Raw genomic sequence first — 27,409 nt, forward strand, 5'->3', positions numbered from 1 at the left:
GCACTTAATAAAGTTTCACTTAATGAAGTTTCTCATTTCCAACTCCACAATGCTGTGCCTTCAGAATCTCTCTTTGCTTAGGCATGTTGTACCAGGTAGCCCTAACCCCATTTTCCCCTTATTGCAATTTATCTTCTATGCAAATGTCAGGTTAATCTTATAGAATCACAAAATTTCTTAAATTAACTTTCATTAGCTTCTCATGCTCTCCAAATTGTAAACAAATCCCATCAGCCAAGAAAATGCAAAATCCTAATCCTGTGTACTTTTCCTTAACATTTTAAGAGATTATCTAGCTCATCACTGTATTCTTCAGATAAAGAAACTGATGCACTTAGCTATGATGTCTTCTCTTTGAGCCACACAGCTGGCAGAGTACTTTTCTGGTTGTATAACACTAGAGTCTTAGAGCTCTACTATGCAACTTCTCCGAATGATGGAAATGCTAAAACTATTTGCTGCTATCCTCATTGAGTCTCTTGCCTCCTCTTTTTCCGCTTACATAAAAATGTATACCAACTTATAAGCATGAAGACTTATTTGCAGTAAACCTAGGAATGCAGACATCTCTTAGAGATCTTGATTTCAATTTTTTGAGTAAATTCTCACAGGTGAAATCACTGGATCACTTGGTAACTCTATTTTTAAATTTTATCTGCCCTTTGATAAAGAAATAAATGTCTATAGGCTTAAATTTCTTCATATCTAAAATAATTAATAGTTTCATTGAGTTGTTTTGAACAATAAAAAGAATATATATCGGAAACAGTTAATAGGATACCTAATATAAAATAAACAATCAATAAATATTAATTACTATGAATATTACTTTTGTTATTTAATTATTACAGTCTTTGTTTTTATTCTTGTTGGACTACAAAGTTTGTGAGGTATGTAATACATATATTTCACAATAGAAAACACAAAACATTCTTACTAAATAAATGTTTGTTGAACAAATGAACAAAATGAGAAAAATTATCTAATAGTGAGTCACCTACCACGGTTGTTTTTCTAGAGTGAAAGTAAGTTTTATCAAGTTTTTCTCAAAATTAATCACCTCTGCTTAGTTGCAAGGAGAAGACTGAGGATAGCCTTGCGAATCTGTTTTGTTTTTACACTATAGATGATGGGGTTGAGCACAGGGGGCAAAAGCAGGTATATATTGGCCATCATTGAATGGACCACTTTGGGGGCTGATTGGCCATAGCGATGCACCAAGGACAAGCTCATCATGGGGATGTAGAAAATAGCTACTGCTCCAATGTGGGACATGCAAGTACTGAAGACCTTGTGTCGTTCTTTGGGAGAGGCCATACTCAGCACAGAGCGAATGATCAAGATATAAGAGAGGACAATGCATGGTGTATCCACCCCTGTGGTCAGGATGAGATCAATTAATCCACAGATGCTGTTGGCCCGAGTATCTGAACATGCTAATTTAATCACATCTGGATGGTAACAGTAAGAATGGGAAAGGACATTTGCTCTACAGAAATACAGGGGCTTAAGGAGCAAGAGTAGTGGTGCCATTAATACTACACTACGTATAATCATTAAGGTGCCCATCTGAATAATCCTGAAATTAGTGAGAATAGTAGTATACCTTAGGGGGTCACAGATTGCCACATAGCGGTCAAAGGCCATAGCCACTAGCACCCCAGATTCTATAAATGTTAGTCCATGAAGAAAAAACATTTGGGTTATGCAGCTATCTAAACTGATTTCTCTTGCATTAAACCAAAGTATAGCTAATGTTGTAGACATTGTAGACACAGTCAAGCCCAGGTCAGTAGCTGATAACATGGAGAGGAAATAGTACATGGGCTCATGGAGACTCTGGTGGGTAATGATGACAAACAGGATCATGCTGTTCCCAGAGAGAGCAATGGCATAAAGACAGCAGAAGGGAATGGAGATCCAGGCGTGAGCAGACTCCAGGCCAGGAATGCCAGCCAACAAGAAATTTGGAAATGTAGATGTCAAGTTACTTAAGATCTCCATGTTTTGTAGATTTGTAGCCTTTGTTCTTACAATGCTCTCATCCTGTGGAAATAAGAAATTACATGGTTACACAAATATGTTATAAATTTTCTCTAGGTTAAGAAAGTTTTCTAAAAATATAGATAAGTACTTTATCATTGAGAATGCTCTGAATCAAACTGTATTTTATTACATATATATGTGTGTGTTTTATACAAATATGTATGCATGTGTGAATGTGTGTTTGTGTGTGTTTATTCTTAAGTCCAATGTAAATATGCCAATACAATGTTATAAATATTATAATTATTTTTTATATTGACAGAATTTAAAGTTCCTTTCAATCACAAGATTAAATCACAAGGTATATAAATAATATCAATGCATTTATTTTGAATGACTTGCATATGCAATGACTAATAGAATTCCACTTAAAGATATTTATTTATGTGTTTGCAGCACTCACGTGGGTACTTATCTGACAGCATTTCCATATTTTTGTTGGTAATGTACATTTGGAAGTTGTCATTGTATAAGCACAATTTTAATCCAAGAGTGGATGTGAACAACCTCAGAAATTAGATTTATAAGAGTAAACTGGTGAAGGTGGAATTTTGTAGAAATTATTGGAAAGGTCTATATAGGATAAACCAAGATAAATCTAGGCAACCCTGTAGGAACCTTAAAATCAAGAGAGCATAGTGTCAGGACAGGGAATTACATGAACAACTGTGCTGAATTGCCAGAGTGGTCAAGTCTTCTAAGATTAAAATTTTCAAATGCTTCTGAGAACACACAAATGGCCCTAAAAATAGTTGAAATCGAGCATTGAGAGAAGATAGCCTGTTACAGTGGCTTTAGGAATGAACAGAAAATAAGTAGATGGGGTATAGTGGCTAATATTTTTGAAAATTTATCAGGGAAGGCAAGGAGAAATATAAGCCATGACCTAAGAAGACTGTAAGGTGAATTTGAGGTTTTTCTAAGAATGGAAAAACCTAGATAAATGCACATATTTTCAAACTGATGTTAAAGATTCATACAACACATAAGGAGAGATTAGGGATACAGAATGTTAGTAAATAATGGATGTAGAAAATTCCTTAAGAAAGTAGTGGGTGATTGGATATACAGCATAATAATAATTAGCTCTCAGAAAGATGAGGATCATCATTTCTGCTGACACTAGTAAGTGACAAATGAGTAAATTGGTGGATGGTTATATAAGGGAAACATCACCCAGTGCTACATTTAAAAAAAAAATATTTATTGTGGTCAAATACACCAAACATAGAATTTTCCAGCAACCACTTTGAGGTGTGCAGTTCAGTGATATTAAATATGTTCATAATGTTGGGCAACCATTGCCACCATCCATCTTATATACATCTTTTCATCTTATAAAAGTGAAACTCTGTGCCCATAAAATTGTATTTTTTTATTTTCCCCCTTCGCAGCCCCTGGCAACCACCACTACATCTTCTCTCTCTGTGATTCTGACTAGGCTAAGTAACTCATATAAGTGTAATCATAAAGTATTTGATCTTTTGTGATGGCTTATTTCACTTATCTTAATGTCCTGAAGAGTCATTAAGGTTATACCATACATTAGAATGGTCTTCTTTTTTAACCAGTTCCTATTTTTCCTGTGAATTCTTAGGGCAAAATTTACTACTGTTCAAGGAATATGAAGAGATGGATGCAGGTTTGAAGATAAAGTACAGGTTTTCAGTAGACATTGCAGACAGTAGAAGAGGCAGTTGAATTAATGCACACAGAAATGTTACAAAGTCTTGTTCAATTAAAAATTTAAAAATAATATTTAAAATACATTTACATTATTAAAAGCAATTTTAGGAAGACAAAAATCAAATAATAGTGGTATTACTTATTATAATATAAATATTTTTCAATTAACATATTTAAACTACTAGGTAAAGTTAATTACCTGAGAGTAAATACCCTGTAATAAGTTTACATGTTACCATTCCCTTTATGAAAGTTTCTACAGTTTCTTTTTAGTACACAGTTCCCAGAGTTTTAATTCAAGTGGAGAAAAATTATTACAATACTTTACATTAAACTAGTAGTATTCAGACACCTACATGTTATGTGGATCCCTGAGTATAAGGAGGACCCTGGCATTACCTGACTTTTCTGTAAGCCCATATGAATACTTGTGAGTAGATAACAAAGCACAACATCAACACAATTAACACCTCTCTCTACATCCTCACCATCTTCATATGGAGCCTTTGCTGTCTTCATTACCAGAGTGAGAACAAGTTACAGCTCTAGAGCCATGACTTTATAATAAAGTAGTATATGAGCTGTGGGGCTATGGGTAAAATTTAAATATCCCTAGAGCCATAAAAAGAGAAAAACTTTTCATCTGTAAATATAAGACAACGCTGTGTAATCTCAGAAGGGTTTTAGCTACTAGCTCAAGTGGCAAGTGGTCCACAGGGACCTTAAATGCCAAGCACATAAACCAAATTATCATATAAGTGAATGTTTAGACATTGTTCTGTCACTGGGGAATAGAGAGGTGCATGTCATTGTCTCTGTATTATCAGCATGCTGGGAAGACAGGAAAGCAAACAAGTGTTCACTGGAATAATTATGGTGACAATGAAAGTAGAAGGAATACACACCTCACTCTGCAAAACCTTATTTTTTCCTTACTGCAAAGACCCATAGGGAGGATGATATCCACTCTCGAATCCAATTCTATTCAATAACTCACTAGCTTTCCCCCAAGAAATGGGTCAGTTTCATATCTATAAAATGTGTCCCATTTTTCTCATGGCTTACCTCACTGTCAATGAATAATGAGTTCTCACATGCATGTGTTCTTGCTCACATACTTGTAGTTTTCCTGTGCTATCAAGTTTAATATCCTGGACTCATGAGGGGTTTTGTCCAAAAGGTGTTTATCTTGGGTAGTTGAATAAAAGGCAGATTACTTTATAAGCCCAGCAATGCTACATTCATAGAAAAATTCAAGATACACAGTGAAATATTATGTTTTCCTTTATAGAGAAGCCTCATACTGACAGACAGTCTTGTGTTTGTCTGGATATCAATAAAACCAGTAAATTGTTCCTGATTTAGTCACTTTTCCTTAATTTGTATTTATCCCTTTACCCACATACTTCCTTGTATGAGAACTCTTAATGGCAGAGTGTTCAATTCTAGTCTGATGAAAATGTCTGGAACCCCTATCAAATGTGTGCACTGATACTTCAACAACAATGGTAAACTATGAACAAATCATTGTGTAAAATGTTACCTTTCAGTGTCAAAGAATGAAAGTTTCACTGCTATTGCCTTCATAGAGTTAATACTGTAGTATACACTTAAATTTGCTAAGAAGATAAATATTATGTTGTGTTCTTACCACAAAAAATTAAATAATAATAGCAGGGATAGGAGGAAACTGGGGAATGATGAATATGATTACGGCCTTGATGGTTTCATGGTTGTACACTTATCCTCAAATTCATCAAGTTGTACACACTATATATACAGTTTTTATGTGTCATCATACTGCAATGAAGTAGTTAAAAAGGAGATTTCTATGCCAGTTCCACTGAATAAGTTTGCTAAACTAACTACCAATATTTATTCCTCCTATAAAACCTACTGACTGATGCTAGCAGCCACTTGAATACTCATAGCTCATTGTCCAATTCACAAGTCCTCAATGCCCCCAATAAATGAATTGTACCCTACTTGCTTTTTCTCAGTCATTATATCATTGTAATAGAAACTGTATACAGTGTATTAGATATGGTTTATAAACAGAAGTAATATGACATTCTAATTTGCAGACCTACATTAGAAGGCCCTAATTCTACATCAAATGATGACAAATAAATCACATATATAAGTTTTAGGTTCAAAGAAAATGTTTAATGTAGATTAAAATTACTTTTATGTCTAATATATGTAACCAACTTCATTAACTAGTTGACTTAATCCATCAACCAAATGGAGTTGAATAAAATGACTTCTGTTTTGCTTGTTTATATAATTCTCTTTTCCAAACTGTGAAATAGATCTTTAAGTGTAAGGGATAAACTAAGTAAATAAACAGTGTTAATCACTGACTTGGTGTAAAATACTTGGTCTATAAATGAATGTCAGGTAATAAATCATGTTTGTTTTAGTCTGAACAACCAAGATTAAATAAGATAATGCACTTGAAATTACTTTATAAATATTAATCACTATACAGGTGTTAACATAAACCCTGAGAACCAACTTATTTTTTTTCCTAAAAGTTGATTCCACTTGACCCACATGTTGCAACAGAGGGGATCTGGCCAGACTGGTGAGCAGAGGAGAGGGACCCACAGACCTGCCCCAGGCTGCCATGGATGAGAATAAGTCTACTAAGACATGATGTGCTTAGGGAGGAAACGTTGCTCAGTCTCTCAGAGGAGAAAGGCCTTAAGCCTCTTTCTCAGTGGGCATTTATTGGGTTTAGTTTGCATAGGAATATAGGGTATATATGTAAAGCTCATTAATCATCATCAGGCAGTAATGATCAAGGAATTGATCATTACATCCAAAGTACTATAAGGGTTTATTCTGAGTCAGGGTCAGATAGATAGATTGAAGCCAAAAGGCCATAAAACTTTAGAAAACAAACTCATTTTATGCTTGGACCCTTATCATTTAAATTGAGGGCATTCTTAGCAAAACAGGTTTCACAGGATTTTATGTATTCTCTCTTAGGCCTGATCACCCCAGAGAACCACCCTTTCCAGCACAGGGCTGCACCTACCTTCAGCATTGTTTCAGACCTGGATCAGGTCGGGGATGCAGGCAGCCAAGAGATGAGGAGATTTCTTACAGATAGAATGAGGACTCAGTCTATAACAAAGCCAAGGGGTAAAGGTCCATCACCCCTTTTCTATAGTCCCCTAAATCCTTCCCTGATGGCCCCTGCATGACTGTGCCTGTCTTAGATTGTTCCTTCCTTGAGGACTCTTACCTGTCATTGACTTTTCAGCTATTCTCCAGGGGCCAAGCAGGGTGAAGTAAAAGGAAGAAGAGGTTGCACCCCTGCCAGGAGGATAAGTTTTATCTCCTTAGTGGCTTATGGTCCCAAAGTCTTTTTATTCAGCCTTAGCCATATGGGGTTACAGCTTCTGAAACCAGGCAGGGCAGTTCCCAACAACCCCTGAGAAGGGGTGTGGAAGTACCACAGGCAGCAGGATTAAAATTGCACTCAAAACCATGTGACAGACCCCCATACCCCCAGGGAAGGGTAAACAACTATCATGTCTCATGACACAGGCAGAGGAAGCTTTCACAGAGTATGCCAAGGCTGAAAAGGTCACAACACATGTGTATCATGGAGATGAACATGGTGACAGCTTCACGCCTTGCAGAGATCCTGTGTTGGCTAACAAGTATGGTGGACATTGGCCTGGATTGTCTGGCAAGCTAAGCACTTTCCCAGTGCATGGAATTTGGAGGCAGAAGATTTAAATGGAGGGCATGTTGACACTCACCCTTTTTATTCCTTCCCTTCCTAGCCCAGCTGGGAGTCAGAAGTCTGAGTGTTCTCAGACCAGTGGGTCTTGGAAGCCACATGGCCATCCGACAAGTCCCATGCTCCTCCTCACATGAGAAGCAACAGTGGCCCAGGTGACTGGAGCTGCACTGAGCAGTCCTGCCCAGCCAGGTACATGCACACTGTGGTGAGGAAACAACTAGAGGGACATGGTGTAGGCACTAGGCCAGTGGGCAGCAGCCAGGGAAAAGGGCAGCACTCTGCAAGTAGGACTCCAGTACACACTGCCTGGATAATCATGCTGCACCCATCTGTGTTCCCCAAAGGACAGTATTTTTTAATGGGTGAAGGAACTCTGGGTGCAGCCTAGATCTGGTCTGGCCTGGCAGAGGATGTAGTGGTATTTGTCCTTGAGGATTTTAGAGGGAATGGGCATTGAGGCAGAAGCCCATTATTCTTCCAAAATTGTATAGCCTTCAAATAAATGACTCCTTTCCTTTCTCACCAAATCTCTGCCTCTGGAATGTATGAGCAGCGGGCAACAGAACCCCAAGTGCTGCCGAGTAACAATGTTGTGAAATATATCTTCTTCTATTAAAAGGGAACCCCTATGGAGCCCCTTGACTTTGTAATTATATTTTACCACTTGCTTCTGATTTATAGAAATCCATTTGCTCATTTTAACATTTAATGCATATGTACTATACACCTGAAATTATGCCATTCTCTGGAGATACTTTCATAGCATCTGTCATCCCACATAGTTGTACACAACAATCTGCTTAATAGATTATTTATAAGAAACACACAGCAGAATAAAATTCAGAAATAAATTCAAAAATAAATTCTGTAACCGGGTTCAAAGTAATGATTCAATTTTATTTTCAGTTAAAACACATAAGCACAGAGTTACTGTGTCACTATACTGATTGCTCTTTGTCTGGCTCTTTTCCACTTATCTGAGCACCCACATTTCCTGGTGCCGGCAAACTCACCCAGGGGGCAGACAAATGGAGCACAACAGAACGGCATGGGAATCCCCTGAGGATGTATTTATCTCAGTTGGGTAAATGGTTACACCTTCACAGACCTTTATAAAAATATTCCATTCATAGAGGTAAATGGAGATCCTCATTTAACCTTCGCTAAATAAGGGTAAGAGAAGTCCCTCCTCCCTGTCTAAGGCCAAGGCAAGTAGCTACTCTCAGATCAGAAATAGTTCTTGTTTGTGTCTAGAATAAAATGCTGCTGGTTACTTTAAGCTGCATCACAAGTAATTTCGCTTAGATAAATAGGAGGAAGATTTTTTTGGAAGTGAAGTTAATGACAATAATTCACTGTGTCTTCTGGAATTGCTCCTTTAATATCTATATTTGTATCCATTCTAATTTTCCACATCTTGAAAGGTAAAACCCTTTTCTCCCTTTCCCCTATTCTCTGATCTCCAAACCCTCCAAGCTTCTGATTATATTTAGTTCCCACTGTTTTGCTCACTTCCATGGACCTGATAACCTATTAAGAAATTCTAAATCCTTAAAAACTACAAACTGGCAGTCACAAAATAGTCCCAGAGATGTAAGGGACAGCAGAGGGAATATAGTCAATAGTATTGTAATAACTGTGTATGCTGCCAGGTGAGTAGTGGAAATATTGGGGGTACCACTTTGTAAAGTATATGATTGTCTAACCACTATGTTGTACACCTGAAACTAATACAATATAATATTGGATATGAACTGTAATTGAAAAATAAAATTTAACAAAAGAAATTCCAAATCTCATATAAATGTTTTGTTTTCATCTGTTTAGCAAATCATAGCAAAAATTGTGCTACTTATGTATTTCCTGACACATATAATACCCAAACCCCAAAATATAATCACTGACATATCCTCACTGTTGTTTAACTTATATTTCTAAGTTGTTTACACTTACTGCAGTGCATTTATTCCATTCAGTCTTTTCGGTCTGCAGGAATCGGCTTTATTTCCTTTTAATTTTGTCTGAACACCAGTAGCACAGCGCACAGCAAAGTGATAATACTTTGGTCAGAAAACCCTGGATACATACTCTGGCTTCATTATATCCATCAATGGGAACCTTCAGTAAGTTCGTCCCTCTGAACCTAGGTCCTCTTACCTGAAAACTAGGAATGTTAGTCAAAGCCTACTAATGGTGTTGCTAAATTAAAGTAACAACGAGTAAAGATATCTAACAGAGAACCTGACTAAATGTTACCTTCTCTTTTCAATAAAAATATTAAAACTATCCTCCCATTTACCCACCAACCTCATACCTAGTTTCTCTTGAGTCCAGGCCCCAGATGTTGAGGCTGCAGTGCCTCACATTCAAAGCACATTCGAAGGATACAGTCACAGCTGCACCTCCACGTAGGTGATCTACTTTGTGTCCTCCCACAAACACTGTTTCTAAATTTAGGAAAACATAATGAAGGACTTGCTCAAATAGTTCTCTGGGAATAGATAAATCATTAAGCAAATGCATTTAAATACTTGAATTCGCAGCATTTTTCCATCATAGGGAAACCATTATGTCACTCCAGAGATTGTGTTGGTTTCATCATGTGACAGTAACTGATTTTTCTCTGCAGCAGGATATTTCTCCAGACCTTCCTTTACTTTTTTTCATTCAGTAAATATTTATTTTAATTAACATCTTTTAAATTGGGGCTATAATACATTCACATGTTCAGAATTTTTTTTAATTTCTTTAATTTTTTTACTGTTGTTCAAGTACAGTTGTCTCCATGTTCTCCCCACCACTCCCTCCTACTCTACCCATCCCCACCTCCCACCCTTGATCCTACCCCCCTTTGGCTTTGTCCAGGGGTCCTTTACACATGTTGCTTGATGACCCTTCCCTCCCCACTCCCCTCTGGTTACTGTCAGTTTGTTGTTAGTTTCAGTGTCTCTGGCTATATTTTGCTTGCTTGTTTCTTTTGTTGATTAAGTTCCACTTATAGATGAGGCCATAGGGTATTTGTCTTTCACGTCCTGGCTTATTTTTGTTAGCATGTATGAGAGATGTCTAGTAATCTAGAAAATCAGACTTCATATTCTTATTTCTAAAAGATTAGAGGTGTTTTACCCTTTTCTGGATTATTCATGCTTCTAAGAAACTAAATGAGAATGAAACTACTTGCCTTCTTTTTCTAAAACCTCAGGTACATATTCCAACTTATGTCCAATTACACACCCTAGCATTTTACTGATAGAGATTGAGTCTAGTAGAGTGAGGTTGACTGGGAAGTAGAGGTCACAAAACAGAGATTAATTCCTGACTACCTGGTCCTGCCTGACTCCAAGCACTTGCTAGCCCCTCAGTTTCTGAACACTGACTCTGTCCACTCTAGATAACACAGTGGTGCTGAGGAACAAATCCTGGGTGAGCCGGTGAAGTTGTACATGTGTTTCTGTCAGAGTAGAAATCTTACTATTTTTTTAGAGATGCCTGAGAGTACTCTTGAATTAAATAAAGAAACAAAATAGCAGAATAAAATGTATCTTTCTAACTCATTCAAAAATGTTAAAGAAACTAATAAATTGAAAACATAGATGGTATTTATCTCTCAGTAAACAACAGCTCCGTGATTTTTTAGTATAATAAGGAATGAGGCCAGTGTCAAATATAAGGACTTTAGCATAATCTCATATATACTGTATTAATCTGTCTATAAACATCTATGACATTGAAAATAAAAGGTTTTTGAGGGCTAAGTAGATAAAATAAACACAGTACCATATTATTAAAGTAATTATTGATATATATGCACACTGGCCACAGTGGCTGTTGTTATCACTATTGGTAATTTCTGAGGAATTAAGTTGTTAATTCAAAGGAAATTAAGTCTATAATTTTTGAACAAATAATGACAAATGGACCTTTTACCTGATCTCTCTCCACCATGTAAGAGTGAAGTTTTCTTTTAGCCCAACAATCCTTACTAAGCTTTATAATTGAATTGGTTAAAAACAATTGTTTTAATTAGCATTCCTTTGTCTGATGGTAAAATCAAATACTGTTCCTGTATTACTAGTAGTTCTTCTTTGGGAAATTCCATTTTAACATCTTTTGCTCATTTTTTTTATTGTCTTTACTATTGCAATGTAAGCACATTACTCAGCTGAATGTTGTATATGCTTCAAATATGTCTCCCAATTTGTAAATATCCCTTTAATAAAGGGTTTTTTAACCATAGAACAATTCTTTGTATTTTGTCAAATTGAATATATATTAATCTTTATCTCTATGGTTTATATATTTTGTGTTATTATTAGAAAATTCTTTCCTGAGTTTAATTCACATTATATGTGATTTATTTATAAGTAAATAATCATCAGGAAATAATTTATATATTGTGGTATATGGTTTTTTTTTCAAATACAGTTTTCCCAACTCCACTTATTCAATAACTTACTCTATTACTTCTGGTTTAAGAAGTTTCCTTTATATTTAATTAAATGTTCACCTAGACCTCTTGCTGTGATTTTAGTTCTGTCCCAGGGTTTTATTTGTTCCCAAAACATGCTAAATTATTGTAATGATATCTGTAGTGGATTTCCTGAAAAGAGGTGGTTGCCCGCTAAGTTAAAATGAATTTTCACTTAGAATCTGAGTTTACTAGTTCTGAATTTCCAAGGCATAATTAGTCAATTATTTTTAGACCAAGTCCTACTCCTAGTTAAATAGAAAATTTCAGAAATGGCAAATAAGATATAAATTAATTAGGAAAAACGTATTCAATATCTACTATGCAAAAAAATTCTACTAAACAATTAGCCATAAATAACGCCTTATTCCCATGAGAACATATTAATAAGTATAAATTTATAATTCACTTGAAGGCTAAAAATATAACAAAAATATTGATGAGTACAAGATAGTAAATTATAAACACCAAATAAATTTAACTAAGTAAATTGAACTTAATTGAATGTCTTATTTCAGTAATGAATCCTACAGATATACTAATGAGTGAAAGAAGCAAAATTCAATAATACATACTGCATGATTTTATTTATATCAAGATCAAGAACAGAGAAAGGTAATTAAAGTAACATAAGTCACAAGAATGTTTACAACAGAAGGGGACATTGATAAGTATAAAGCATTAGGAAGTCTCCTGGGTTGGTGGTAATGTTTTATCGGTTAATCTTGGAAGTTGTTACATGAGTGCATATAGATATCAAACTTCATTGAGCTGTACTCAAAAGTTTTTTTTAACTAAATGTAAACCAAACTTTAACTAAAAATAATTTTTAAATTCTAAATTTAGAAAGTCAAGATCTTGCAAGAGAATTCAGCTCCTTCAGACCATAATGTTAACCTACTATAACTCCACATTCCCTACCTTCTTCTTGTCTGGGGTCCCTGGACTTGAATGGGCCCATACCTGGATCTCCATCCCCTTCTGCTGCCTCTATTTAACTGCCCTCTCTGGGAATACCTTGATCCTGTTCATAGTCCTCACTGAGCAAAGCCTCCATGAGCCCATGTACTATTTCCTCTCCATGTTGTCTACTACTGACATTGGCTTATGCCTATCTACACTGGGAACGGTACTGGGAATATTCTGGGTCAATACAAGGGAAATCAGCTTCAATGCCTGCTTATCGCAGATGTTCTTCATTCACCTCTTCACATTCATGGAATCCTCGGTGCTCCTGGCTATGGCCTTTGATCGTTTTGTGGCCATTTCTAACCCCTTGAGATACGCTACCATTCTAACTCATGCAAGGATTGCTCAAATTGGTTTGGCAGTCATTACCAGGGGGACTGTCATTCTGACACCACTAGTCCTACTTCTTAATCGCCTATCATTCTGCCAAAGCCACGTGCTCCATCACTCCTATTGCTTCCACCCTGATGTGATGAAGCTCTCGTGTTCAGATACAAAGATAAATAGTGCTTTTGGATTAGCTGCAGTAATCTCTACTGCTGGGGTAGACTCTATCTTTATCCTGCTTTCCTATGTGTTGATCATCCGCTCAGTTCTCAACATTGCATCCCCAGAGGAGAGGAAAAAGGCTTTCAGCACCTGCATTTCTCATATCACTGCTGTGGCCATATTCTACATCCCTTTGATCAGCCTTTCTTTTGTTCACAGATTTGGAAAACGTGCTCCACCCTATGTGCCCACACTAATTGCTAATATATACTTGCTCATTCCCCCTGTGATGAATCCCATCATCTATAGTGTGAAAACAAAGCAGATTCAAACAGCTATGTTCAAACTTTTATGTTCCAAGAGAACTCATATTTAACTATTATTATTCTCATTAAAACTCATCTCAAAGAAAGTGAAAACTTGTCAGAATTTGGAGGTATAAACTCATGTAATTTTAGAGTTGGATGGAATTAGATATTATTTAAATTCAAATGTCTCTACAATGTAGCTAATCTTACCTAAGGTAATCTTATATATTCTATACTAAAATACTAATTCAGATTCTCACTACTACTCAGTTACCCTGTTCCTATAAATGACTAACTGATCTCCCATCTCTACTGTTTCTGTCTCAAACTTCTGTCATTCACTTTTAAATAACTTTCCAGATATCTAGCTCAAATAAAATTTATGAACAAACCAATAAGCATCTCTTCCATGTTTATTTTTCATCCAACAACGAAATGAAACAAGATTGCCTGTCTATGGTAAAGTCTTCCACTATTTGGGTTCACCTTTCATTTAAACTTTAATCTGCCTCTTTCTGTTTTTACACACTCTGCAGTCTAAGCAAGCCAGTCGGCTAACTGCTCCATCATGCAGCTTTCCTAAAAGTGGGCTTCACTGTCGCCTTCACTCCAATTTTGACACCCACTCCTCCACCTTGAAATTCTATTTGTATGTCAAAGCTTATCCTTAAATATCTTCTTCATTAAATTTTATGATTGCTTCAATGATATCTGATCTTTTCTTCTCATAACTGGCTTTTTATAGTGACCTTGCTCTACTTTTTCATTTATGTGTTTTTGACACTATGTTTTATATAAATAGTGGTAGTAGTAGTACTTCCATAAGGCTTTAAATTTCTTAAATTAAAAAAAAATGCCCTGTGGTCCATTAATAATTGAAAAAGAGGGCAGAAGCATAAAATGGAGTAAAAATAGCCTCTTAATAAATGGTGTTGGGACATCTGGACAGCAGCATGCAAAAAAAAATGAAACTAGACCACTAACTAACATCACACACAAAAATAAACTCAAGATGGATCAAATACTTAAATATAAAACATGACACCATGAAGTCCTAGAGAAGAGCATAGGCAGGAAAATTTCAGATATCCCACCCAACAATATTTCACCGATATGTCCCCTAGGGTAAGGGATATAAAGGAAAAAAATCAAAAAGGTGTTTTCTTTAGCCCTACATTCCTGCAGAGCTAAAGAAAACATCAGCAAAATGAAAAGAGAACCAACTGTATAGGAAAATATATTGGCCAATAATACCTTGGACAAGGGTTTGATCTCCAAAATACATAAAGAACTCACATGACTCCACAACAGGAAGACAAACAATCCAATTAAAAAAATAGGCAAAGGACCTAAAGAGACAGTTCTCTAAGAAGTACATACAGAGGGCCCAGAGATATGTGAAAGGATTCCTAACATCACTAGCCATCAGAGAGATGTAAATTAAAACCACAGTGAAATACATTTTCATACCAGTCCAAATGGCCATCATTAACAAATCAACAAACAAGTGCTGGCGAGGCTGTGGAGAAAAGGGAACCCTAGTACATTGCTGGTGGGAATGCAGCCACTGTGGAAAACAGTATGGAATTTCCTCAGAAAACTAAAAATGGAACTGCCTTTTGACTTGGCAATACCACTGCTGGGATTATGCCCAAAGAATCCTGAAACACCTGTTCAAAATAAACTCTGCACCCCTCTGCTCATAGCAGCATTATTTATAATAGCCAAGTGCTAGAAACAGTTTAAGTGCCCATCAATCAATGAATGGATCAAAAAATAGTGGTACATTTACACAATGGAATACTACACAGCAGAAAGAAAGAATGAATTCTTACCCTTCGTGATAAAATGGATGGAAATGGAGAATATTATGTTAAGTGAAATAAGCCAGTGGGTGAAAGACAAACACCATATGATCTCACATAAGTGGAACCTATCAACAAAACAAACAAGTGAAAATGAACTAGAGACATGGAAATAAAGAACAAACTAACAGGGACCAGAGGCAGGGGAGAGAGGAGTAATGGGGGAAAGATAGGGAAGTCAAGGAAAGTGTACAAAGGACTCATGGACTGGGGCAATGGGGTAGGGATTGCCTTTGCAAGCAGAGGTTGGCAGGGTCAGGGAGAGCAACAGGGAGAAAAATGGAAACAAATGTAACTGAAAAACGATTACAAAAACAGAAAAAATAAAACATATGTTTATGTAAAACAAATACAAAAACAGAAAAAAGAGAATGTATGTTTATGTAAAGCAATTACAAAAACAGAAAAAAGAAAATGTATGTTTATGTAAAACTAAATGCCTTTATTTTCTTTGTTGCTGCTACAATACCTAAAAAAAAATACTTTTAACATAACAGATACTCAATGATAGCTGTCAAATTGAACTGAACATATACACTATTAAATAGTTCATCAAAATAATTTCAGTGATAAGTCATTCATTTCAATGTTTGGCATGTACAATGTAAGAAATTTGTCTTATAACTGATGTCAGCTTTTCTATCTCTATTACATGACAATCATGGCTCTGACTTTCCAAAAATATATAGGCAAAAGGCAACTTTGAAGCCTGTGATCTCAGTCTCCAGAACTTATCCCAGTTTGCATTGGGCCCAATTTGACTAAGAATAATTCAAGTCATTTTTTCATGAATAAGAGATTTCCCAGAACTAATTGCTGTTATGTAATTTCTAAAAAATTCCCAGGTGCCAACCACAAAAAGTAATACTCACTCACCTCTTGTTCCTACATCCAATTGATCTGTACCATATTTTGTTTCCATTCTAAACTGGAACTATTTCTTCATCTCTACTGTTAGACTCAGTCTAGGACACTAAAACCTTTAAACTAAACTGAGTTTTCTTATAGGTTTCTAGGTCTGAAATCCCATCCCCTTTCTTCCTTTTGTTTTTCATAAACTAATCAGAAAAAAAAATTTAATTTAAATTTTAGTTACATGAAAAATAATAAATATGCCATCATTAATAAAAGATTTTGTAGAAAGTGCCAAAGTCCTCATTGATATATTCCCTTGAGTTCAGTTTTGCTAACTTCTCCATAGCAAACCTCTATAAGTGTGATATTTGTGCTATGCTTTATGCATTTACATCCACAGATATAGAGAATATAAAATTTAATGCAAAATTTATCAAATGTATTATAGACAGTAAAAAAATTTTAGGGATATTTTGCCTATTATTTTAAGAATTACAAGTTCTGTCCAGAAGGTATCCATCCATGTAATATGAAAAACAGAGACATTTATTAAATAAGATATAAGATACAAGAAACATTGTACATAGGACAATGACACCTCAGTCCCCTTCAAAGTAGGCACCTTGGGACCTCACACAGTTCTCCCAATTACCATCAGCTACCCCATTGTATTTTTCTGAATTTCATTGATAGTCTGAAATCTCTTTCCTTTCAAAGGTGATTTTAGTTTTGGGAAAAGCCAGAGGCCACAGGGCACCCACCCAATCTGGGCTGTAGGGTGGCTAAGTGACCTGGGTGATTTGTTTCACCAAATGACTCTACACAAGATGTGATGCATGAGTGGGCACATTGTTGTGATGAAGCTGCCAATCACCAGCTGTCCAAAGCTGACCTTCTGAACTATCCAAATAGTTTCTGTGGAGGAATATTCAAGTTCAATGCAAAATTTGATGCAGATTCACTGCTCTACTCCTTCAGTCATTTTGAATGTGACAGCCACACAGCACACATGTTCACTCAATGGCATCTACTGCCCCACTGACTAATACAGTGAAGTCATCATTGTTCACATAAGCACATTCCAGTCCATTTCTCCTCGGCTGCCAGGTTACATGAATGTTGCACAAACTGTTCTCATTATAGTAACAACAACTGGACTCTTTCTGGATAGACCTTGTACATTAAAACCAACAAGAAATACTTACTCACTACCTAGAATTCTCGCCTATATCACTTTTCTTCCTTCATAAATTCTACTCAATACTTTTCTAGATATTAGTCCCATGGGGTTCCAAACCCCATTGGCTAGTTCTCTTTAAATGTATAGTACATATTTCATAAGCTACTTCTGGAATATTTTCTATATATAGACATAGAAATGCTATGGAATAATATCTCTAAGAATTACTTCCCAGGCTCATCACACATCAGCTATAGTCACTGAAGACTCTACCACAATTTAGTTCATTGTCCATCCAATGCTCCAGATTTTGGTAGTCTGATAGCCCCACCTTACTTCACACACTCACTTTTTTACAGAGAATGATAAGGCAGCAGCACACTTTACCACACAAGGCAACACCAGCACAGGGCTTTGTGGCCATAAAAGTGGAACTAATGAAGCCAAAGATATAATCTCACATTATATTCTTCTTCATCTTCTGACACAACATATATTGAGCATCTACTATAAACCAGGTAGTAGGACAGATACAGAGACCAAAAGCATTAATAAGAATAGTTTCTGCCTTTAAGTTAGCTTATTGAAGAATATAATTTGCCAAGTTGTAGTGTCATTAAAGTGTTTATCACAGATATGCCCTCTTTCAAGAAAACTGAGTAAAAGACACATACATTGAATAATTCAAATCACAGAAATCTTTAAATAGCAATTCTACTTTACTACAAACATGGTATAAAATTATAAACCATCTGATATGATAGTAGATAGGAAGAAGCAAAATGAAAATGAAAGAAGCCCCTCAAAAGTGATCATTGAAAATGTGGTACATATATTATTGGAATTAATAATGCAAGTCAATAGGAATGTAGTATTCACTATATAAAGTTTTAGTGTCCATTCAAAGTCTTTTTATCTATAGAATAACCAGATCTAAAATCCCAGCAGAGATCAGATGATTTCAATGGTCTCCTTCCTAAAATAGTTATAAAAACTATATTCACTCACTTTTTTACATGTGTTCAATATTTGTATGTTTCTGGCATATATTTCAATATTAATCACAGTAAGTCAAAAGAAAAACATCAGCAATTACAGTACATAAAACCTGTTGGAGAGAAAATAGTTAGGCAGGCAAAGTGACTCTGAAGCACAAAGGCAAAAGAAGCAAACACAATTGGCCAGAAAGACCCCTTAGGAATAGGATTTCATGATAGGTAAATGACTCTCCTGAGAATGGATCCATCATAGATATCCTCCACTATGGAGCTGAATTGGACCTCAGAGCCCTGTCTCTTCCTCATCATCTTCACTTGATGTAAGTACATGGATATCAGAGAGACAGTGACCATGCATTAATGTCAGAAGATTTATGTGGGATCATTTTGCAGCAAAAGATTTGGTCTTATTAGAGAAAGCATTTCTAAGAGAAAATTTTAAAATAACAACTATGGAAACACAAGATGCTGTGGAATTGCCTTTGATTTAAGAATTTACAAAAGGAAAGATGTGGTATTTTATTATTGTTTCAGCATAGCTTAGAAAGAAAGAATAGAGATTCTTTCCAATGTACTGAACTTCCATTCTGAAAAAATCATAAATAATTCTGAAGATTAAAACATCCAGGGTATGTGGTCCATTTGAAATCTAACTGATATTCCTTAGATCAGATAATATGTCTAAAATTTATTATCCATGGTGCTAGACATGGAGATTCCAAATAATTTAAAAACTTAATTTGAGTTTTCAGTATAGAATTCTGCCATATAAAGCAAGGACAACAGGATTTCGGTAAGTGAAAACATACACTATGGGATGTCTGGGGTAGATGCTCAAATCCCAGGATTGAACTTCAAAGAGATAAATAATGTCCAAAATTAATAATAATCTATTAGTAGCAGGGCATGAGATTTTATTTCATTTTCTTCTAGTGGGAATAATGTTGCTCCATTCAGAATAATAGACCATAATACTCTTTTTCTTTTTCCTAAAGATTTTGTTTATTTATTTTTTTGAGAGAGAGAGAGGGAGAAAGAATGAGAGGGAGAGAAACATCAGTGTGTGGTTGCCTCTCATGTACCCCCAACTGGGGACCTGACCTGCAACCCAGGCATGTACCCTAACTGAGAATCAAACCTGTGACCCTTTGGATCGCAGGCTGGCACTCAGTCCACTGAGCCACATCAGCCAGGGCTAGACTGTAATAGTCTTAAAGATATTAAGACATTCCTGTCAGGATAACAAAGAGATGAATTTGACATCAATTAACTTATATTAAATATGTCAGCAGTGGCTATAAAAAAGGTAGATCTAATTGAAGTATCTGCAGCTCAAATCTATGATTCCAGTAGGTCTAATTATATAACATACACCATTAACTTTACTAGTAGCCTTAATAATTTAACATGTAAGAAAATAATTGCTTGCTATCTCCCTTGAATATTAACAAGGAAATAAGATTTAAAATTAGCAAAAAAAATTAGAAAGTGAAAAACAAATCTATCAAACATCAAGTGTTTGAAACCCTAATACCTATGCATTTTTGTGTCTACTTAGAGACAACAAACAATGAGAGTATATGGCTATTGAAAGGAAAAAGTAGTATGAATTCTTAAAATTTCAGTAATTTATATGTATAGGTAACACAAAAATGTATTATTTTAATGTTATTCTACCAGGATTACCACCATGGAGAAGCATTGATATGGAGCATGGTGGAGCTATCACAAATTTTGAGTTTACAAAAATGAAATTTAAAGCCTAACTTTTGGGGGGTACTGAATATTATAAATTGTTTATCTCTCTAACTGGAATTTTATAAGCAATATGATTCTTTAATTAAATGAGCTAATTCATGTGAAGCATATAGTGCTAGGCCTGACTCATTGTGAGATTCTAAAAATGACAGGTATCATGACCACACAAAATTACTGTACCTATTATCATCTCCAATTTACCAATGATAAAATAACAACAAACATATTCTGTTAAGTCCTCTATCCCAAAATTGTTGCTACTATTATGCTTTTTCTCTTCTCACACTATATTAGTCAGGGTTCTTCAGAGATACAGAAATGCAGTAGGAGATAGATGACATGTAGATAAGTAAATTAGATAGATGATAGATGATAAAGATAAGGAGATTTTTACGAGAAATTCACATTATTATGGAGACAGAAATCCCACAACATGCCATCTGCAAGCTGAAGACCCAGAAAAGCTAGTGGTATAGTTCCAGTCTAACTCTGAAGGCCAGGGGAATTGATGGTGTGAGTTCCAGTTCAAGTACAAAGGCAGGAGAATCAGGAGCACTGATGGTACAAATTTCAGTTCAAGGACAGAGGAAGACTGATGTCCCAGTTCCGCCTTGGGAGAATTCTCTCTTCTCCTGCCTTTTCATTCTATTAAGGACTTTACTAATTGAATGAAGGCCACCCACATAGGAGAAGGTAATCTGCTTTACTAAGTGTACTGATTCAACTGCTAATGTCTTCCAGAAATACCCTCACAGACACACCCAGAAACAATGTTTAACCCCATAGTTGAGCATTCTGTGGCCTAGTCAAGCTGGCACATAAAATTAACTATCACATACACATACACACATGTGCACACAAATCCATTCCTTGACAACTCAGAATTCAGGTTTCAATCTAGTCATCATAAATTAGGAAAAGCAAGTTGTTATCCTCTACAAAGAGCTTATTGTTGTCCTTATACATTCTAGATTTACTCTTTACCCTCTCTAATTCTGTCTTAATTTGTCTGTATTCTCTAGTTGACTAGTTATATTTAGAGCCAGGCACATTGTTGTGTTTAACATTTAATTTTTTAGCCCTGATCTACAGTAGATGTGCAACATATATTTACTGAAAGACTAAATGAATGCATCTATCCCATTTTCAGCAGTTCTGTTTAGACAAAGTGACCATTGTATCATGTAGTATTGGAAGGTCACTACTGCACTGCTTCTGGCTCATTCCACACATGAGAGCACTCCTTAACATCTCATTAGCTCCTTTCTGCTGGTTCTAAGTTTACCCTATGTACAGCACACAGGTCAAATGGAATTCTTCTCAAATGTAATACTTCAGTCATTCAAACACAACCATCTATTTGTGCTTGGTTTTCTCCTCCTGGCTGATTATAAACTTTATAATTTCCAAGTGTTCTTTTTTTACATATACATTCATCATTATTCCTTCAATTCACCTTGACAGTAGTAAGGCTAATAAAATTAATTAATTTTTTTAGGAAAATGGGAAATGATTTGATAAAGTTAATGTAATTTTATGGAAAGAATTAAAATATTTCCAAGGTACTTTCTAATTTTAAAATTCTAGGATTCTATATTATGCAAAAATGTTGTAAATGAAGACATTTAAAGCCAATGTCTTAGGTCACCTTAAAGGAAGCTTTCAAAACCAAAATTGGTGGGTTTTTTTAATGTTTTATTTATTTCTTTTTAGACAGAGGGGAAGGGAGAGAGTAAGAGAGAGACAGAAACATCAATGTGTGGTTGTTTCTCAAGTGCCACCTACTGGAGACCTGGCCCACAACCCAGGCATGTGCCCTCACTGGGAATTGAACCTGTGACCCTTTGATTCATAGGCCAGTACTCAATCCACTGAGCCACATCACCCATGACCCCAAATTGTATTTCTTCCTGAACACTACTGCTGTTATTTTCCTGTCTGTGGACACCAGCTTTAAATATTAACTTTCTTGTTAATTTATTTTATTTAAATAAAACCTGCTTAAATTTAGATTGATTGTTTTAACCTCAAAGTCATTATTTTTCTATGACCTTCCCCCATTTTTCTATACGTAATGATCTTTAAAATGTTTTCCTAAAATTTTCTAGTAAGAGATTTTTAATTTCACGTATTAAGTTTTACATTATGCTAGAAAATTGAGTCAAAAATTGATGTTTTCCACTTTGTTAAGTGGAAAACAATTTTCAGTCAAATAATTATGAAGTTAATAAGTATTAACTTCATGAATCAGCTTATAAACAGCATAGTAACTATATCATAATCTCTATAATGTACATTTATTATTTTCAGCATAGGGCCATTTCTATATTTCTTACATAGTTAGGATATTGAGTAATGCCTACAAGCTTATTTCTATGATGTCTTTTTAAACTGTAATTGCATACAATAAGAAAACAATAATGGATATTGTGAAATTCAATCATTTTAATGTTAACATTAGATAACACCAAAGGCAGGAGACTCTTTTGTGATGAACCCAAACTGAGCAGCCTCAGATGTGAGATATGGTAGGATCCCAGTAGCCTGTGAGTGCAGGTATAAAATTTGAGACTAGAAAGCAATGGTAGCTGAAGATTAAATAAAAAGTAAACACTAAAATAAGTAGGAGACCTGTCACAGACTACAGTTTAGAGGCAAATGTTTCAATAACTAAGAAGGTAAAACTGGGTAAGTATAACAAAGCTACAGAAGTATAAGGGGGACCAAAAAAACCCAGGATTACCTTCAGGAAGGTGGGCCCCTTACAGTACAGGCTTCCCCTACTAGGTGAGTGTTCTAGGAACCAACCTGTACCAGTGAATAAGCTGGCATCATTGTGAGTGGCTGTGTTCAGCTTCAGTGAGTTTTTTTAAAGACTCTCAACACATTTGCACATTTCATGACAGGTGATTTACAAGAGCACCTGCCCACGCTGCACTGAGTGTTCAGCAGTTTTTGAATGAAGGCAGTGTGACCCCCATGTCCTATTCTCCCTATTCACTGATCTGCTCCCAAGCAACCTTTTTCTGTTTCCCTGCATGAAAAAGGTCCTCAAAAGGAAACATTTTGCTGATGTGGAAGAGGTGAAACAAAAAACAACAGAAGCACTAAACAATGTCACAATTGACAAATTCAAAAACAGTTTTGAGCAGTGGAAAAAAAAGTCTTGTTAGGTGTATTGCATCAAATGGAGAGTACTTTGAAGTTGACTGAAGTTTCAACATGTGAGAATAAATACACAATTTTTTATAAATAAGTTCAGGGGTGTGGGGGGTCCCTCCTCATGTGTTCTCCAAATCAAGTGGTAAGTGGCATAATTCTGAATGTTCATGAAGGACCAATTGGGTGCCAGCCAATGACTGAGGCTATGAGAAAAGCAAATAGTCTTTGAGACTCAAAAAGAAGAAATTTTAGAGTATTCAGAGCACCACCACATTGGTTTAGTGAAGAATTTAGCAAGATTTCCAGAACATAAGGGGACTAGATCACAAGAATTAACTCAATATGGGAAAGGAGAAAGGAAAAAGAAAGCTGACCCAGGACCTCACCTACACAATGTCTTATACCAGATACAATCTAATGTTAGAGTGAAAGCTCAAATGTGTTATTTACCTTAATGAAGACATGCTCTGTAAGTGTATTGTTCTGAGACTATATATGAATAAAAGGTAGCAATGATTGCAAAAACACTAGGCTGGAGGGGGAGGTATCTAATACCAGGCCTCTGCACAGCCAGTTCACCCTTAGCCCTGAAATTTAATATAATTGACCGTGGAAGGACAAACTGTCAAAGGTGATATTATAGAGAATGTTCTTTACACAACTGCAACACAACTACAGAAAGACACAACTTTACACAATGTATCAACACAACTACAGAGAGACAATAGATAAGAAAATTAAAAACTTAAGATCAGAAATGTAACCCTACACTAAAGACAACCATAGCAAAAGAGAAGATCCATTACCCAGGAAATAATAAATAGGATATTTTTGACTTGTGTAAAATTATTTTCTTAAATAAATTTATTTTCTGAAAGGCTATATAGCTTTAAAATGTATAAGTTCCATTGTAATGTACTATTAACACAAATATTTCAAAATCCATATTTTTGTTAAATAATAATTCTTACTTCTTAAAACTAATATTACTTTGAGATCTTTATCATATTTGTGGTATTTTCAGATTATCTTGATCCAATTCTCCTCTATATGGGGAGTACAATAGAAGGGGAAAAGAAAATGCTTAAGGTCAAAGTGAAAGATAACAAAAAGTACCTCTGAGATTTAAAAACAAAAAGACTCCCTATTGTGAATTGGTAAACAAGAATCATGGAGAAAAAGATCAATAGAGCAAGAAGAAAAGAAATAAAAACTGAAGAGCAAAGAGAAAAAAATAATCTCCAATTTGATTTATGTAGCTACAGTTAATATAAGTCATAACAAAATTGCTGAATTGTGTTTTCATTTCTCATTCTAGGACAGTTTATTTCAACAGAATTATTATTCTGTAGTAATCATGTCATCTTTTCCTAACATCACTTCCTCTTCTCTGATCTTTTTCCTGACGGGAGTTCCAGGACTAGAAGCCGCCCATGCCTGGATTTCCATCCCCTTCTGCTGTTGCTACATAACTGCCCTCTCTGGGAATGGTGTAATCCTATTTGTCATCATCACTGAGTCAAGTCTCCATGAACCTATGTACTATTTCCTCACTATGCTCTCAACCACTGACCTGGGCTTGTGTATTTCAACACTAGTCACTATGCTGGGCATCTTCTGGTTCAATGCAAGACAGATCACTTTCTATGCCTGTGTTGTCCAGACTTTCTTCATCCAACTCTTTACTGTCATGGAGTCTTCCGTGCTCCTAGCAATGGCTTTTGACCGCTTTATTGCCATTTGTAACCCGCTGAGATACAATACCATCTTGACTGAGTCCAGAATCATCAAAGTGTGGTTTGCCATTCTTGTCAGAGGGACAGTGATCCTAATGCCTCTGGTTCTGCTTCTTAAAAAACTATCCTTCTGCCAAAGCTATGTACTCCATCATTCTTATTGTTTCCACCCTGATATAATACAGCTCTCATGTTCTGACAATAAGATCAACAGTATTTTAGGACTTTTTGCCCTCATAGTCACTGCAGGAGTGGACTCCATCTTTATCCTTCTCTCCTATATCCTGATTATCAAGACCATTTTAAGCATTGCTGCCCCAGAAGAGCGGCACAAAGCCTTTAGCACTTGTATCTCCCATATAGGTGCTGTTGCCATCTTCTACATCCCTCTTATTAGCCTGTGCTTTGTCCATAGGTTTGGGAAAAAGGCACCTCCTTATGTACACACTCTTATGGCCAATGTGTATTTGCTTATTCCACCAGTGATGAATCCCATTATTTATAGTGTGAAAACCAAGCAGATCCGTAGAGCCATTAAAAAAGTCCTCTTTCCCAGGGCTTCTGAGGTCTGAATCTAACACCTCTACAATAAGATCTACTTCTTAGTTATCACTTCCCAGACCTAGTGTTTAATCAAGAATATCTTTTCTATCAGTGACCCAAAATCTGAAAAATTAGATAAGGTGGGGTGGGCTGGGTGGGGGATGCCATTTGGCAGAAACGTATTTTTTATTTTCAATAGGACTATTACTAATCTACAAGTACTCCTTAGGAATGCTCAATGAAACACCCTAATATTATGAAAATGTTAGTAAAGTTTTGAAAGCATGAATGGCAATGGCTAAAATGAACACTTTAACGACTAGACCAAGCTTCTAAAACTATACTTAACTCATATCTTTCTGTCCTGTTTTGTTTTCTTAAAGTATACATAATAAAGAGTTAAAGTTTGTTTAATCTTAGATTAAATTAGATCCTGACTTAGAATTCTTCTTCATAATTTAATTACCATCAATTCATTTTTTAATTTACTGAGAGTCTACTATTTCTGAACATTGTACAATATGGTAAGTGTCAGAGACAAACATGATATTGTCACAATTAGTGAAATATGTATATAAGAAAAGCAATCAACATCTGAAATATTTGGGTGATGTGTACAATTTATACATATAAGCAGAAGGAGTAATAAGAATATATAAAAGGCAACTCGGACGGAAGATGGTGGCTTTACTCTAGGCAGCGTTTTTCTCGGCTTCTGTGAAGAGGGGAGAAACTCGTGGATCGTTGGAGAAACAGAGCAAGTGGACTAGGTTACCGAATCACTTTTGAAAGCAGGACATCAAAAATTATTGCACTCACTGAAAAACCAGACAGTAAGGAGGCTGCCTTAGGACAAAAGGGGCCCAGGGATCAGCACAGGGCCTAGGGGTGTGCAGACCCCAGGCCTGCCCGGTGCTTGCTCCGGGGTCTGCCTCAGGGCTCCTAGGAGAGGAAAGTCGCTGCTCCCTCCCCCGAATACTGGGGGGGGGGGGGGGTGGCGGTGAGCAACTCCAGGGGAGAACGTGTTGCTAGAAGGAACAGATTGGCCAGTTGGACTGGGAAAAAATCGCCCAGGGACTATGAACACCCGCCCAGAGACCTGGGAGAAGGGAGGGCCTCTAGCCGAGAGGACCAGGGGCAGCCTGGAAGAGTGCCCACATCCCTAGCCCGGTGGAAGTGCAAATCAGTGGAGAGCACAGAGCCTGGCCGAGCTCAACCCATGCCCCACAGGGAGGCCTGAATCCCGTGCTGGGATCCCAGGAGGGTCGTGGCACTTGTTGCGTTCCTACAGTAGTGGCTCAGAAATTTCCAGCCAGCCCAACCGGGGGAGCCGGGAAAGGCGCCAACACCCGGTCAGAGTGCGGCTCCGCAGGGAACATGGAGCTGGAAAGGGCTTAGCTCCCGCACCTTCAGGATGACTGACTCTCGTGTGCTGTGAACCTGTGAACCCGGAAGGGTCGCGGTGAGGCGTTTAGGGTGATCCTAGACCCCGAATCTCAAAAGTTTGGGGGAGGGGCGCGCCCTTTTACGATTCCCAGGGAGGGCACAGTGAATCCCAAAACATCGCAGGTGCCTCCTGAGATCAT

The 27,409-nt window shown here is 36.4% G+C and overlaps 3 protein-coding genes across 3 annotated transcripts; 2 read left to right on the forward strand and 1 right to left on the reverse strand.

Moving 5' to 3' along the window:
- Nucleotides 1–1,056: 1,056 nt before the first annotated feature.
- Nucleotides 1,057–2,007, reverse strand: LOC123805318 (olfactory receptor 51F1-like). The gene has a single exon (XM_045817797.1). It carries the CDS (start codon nt 2,002–2,004, stop codon nt 1,057–1,059), a length of 948 nt encoding a protein of 315 aa, XP_045673753.1. The 5' UTR covers nt 2,005–2,007.
- A 10,842-nt stretch (nt 2,008–12,849) lies between these two features.
- Nucleotides 12,850–13,794, forward strand: LOC123805521 (olfactory receptor 51F2-like). Its single transcript, XM_045818152.1, has one exon. It carries the CDS (start codon nt 12,850–12,852, stop codon nt 13,792–13,794), a length of 945 nt encoding a protein of 314 aa, XP_045674108.1.
- Nucleotides 13,795–24,901: 11,107 nt separating this feature from the next.
- LOC123805527 (olfactory receptor 51F2-like) lies at nt 24,902–25,852 on the forward strand. Its single transcript, XM_045818159.1, has one exon. It carries the CDS (start codon nt 24,902–24,904, stop codon nt 25,850–25,852), a length of 951 nt encoding a protein of 316 aa, XP_045674115.1.
- The last annotated feature ends 1,557 nt before the right edge of the window (nt 25,853–27,409 follow it).

Source organism: Phyllostomus hastatus, unplaced genomic scaffold (assembly GCF_019186645.2).
Source record: "Phyllostomus hastatus isolate PE091 unplaced genomic scaffold, TTU_PhHast_1.1 phas_scaffold_317, whole genome shotgun sequence".
NCBI classification, from domain to species: domain Eukaryota; kingdom Metazoa; phylum Chordata; class Mammalia; order Chiroptera; family Phyllostomidae; genus Phyllostomus; species Phyllostomus hastatus.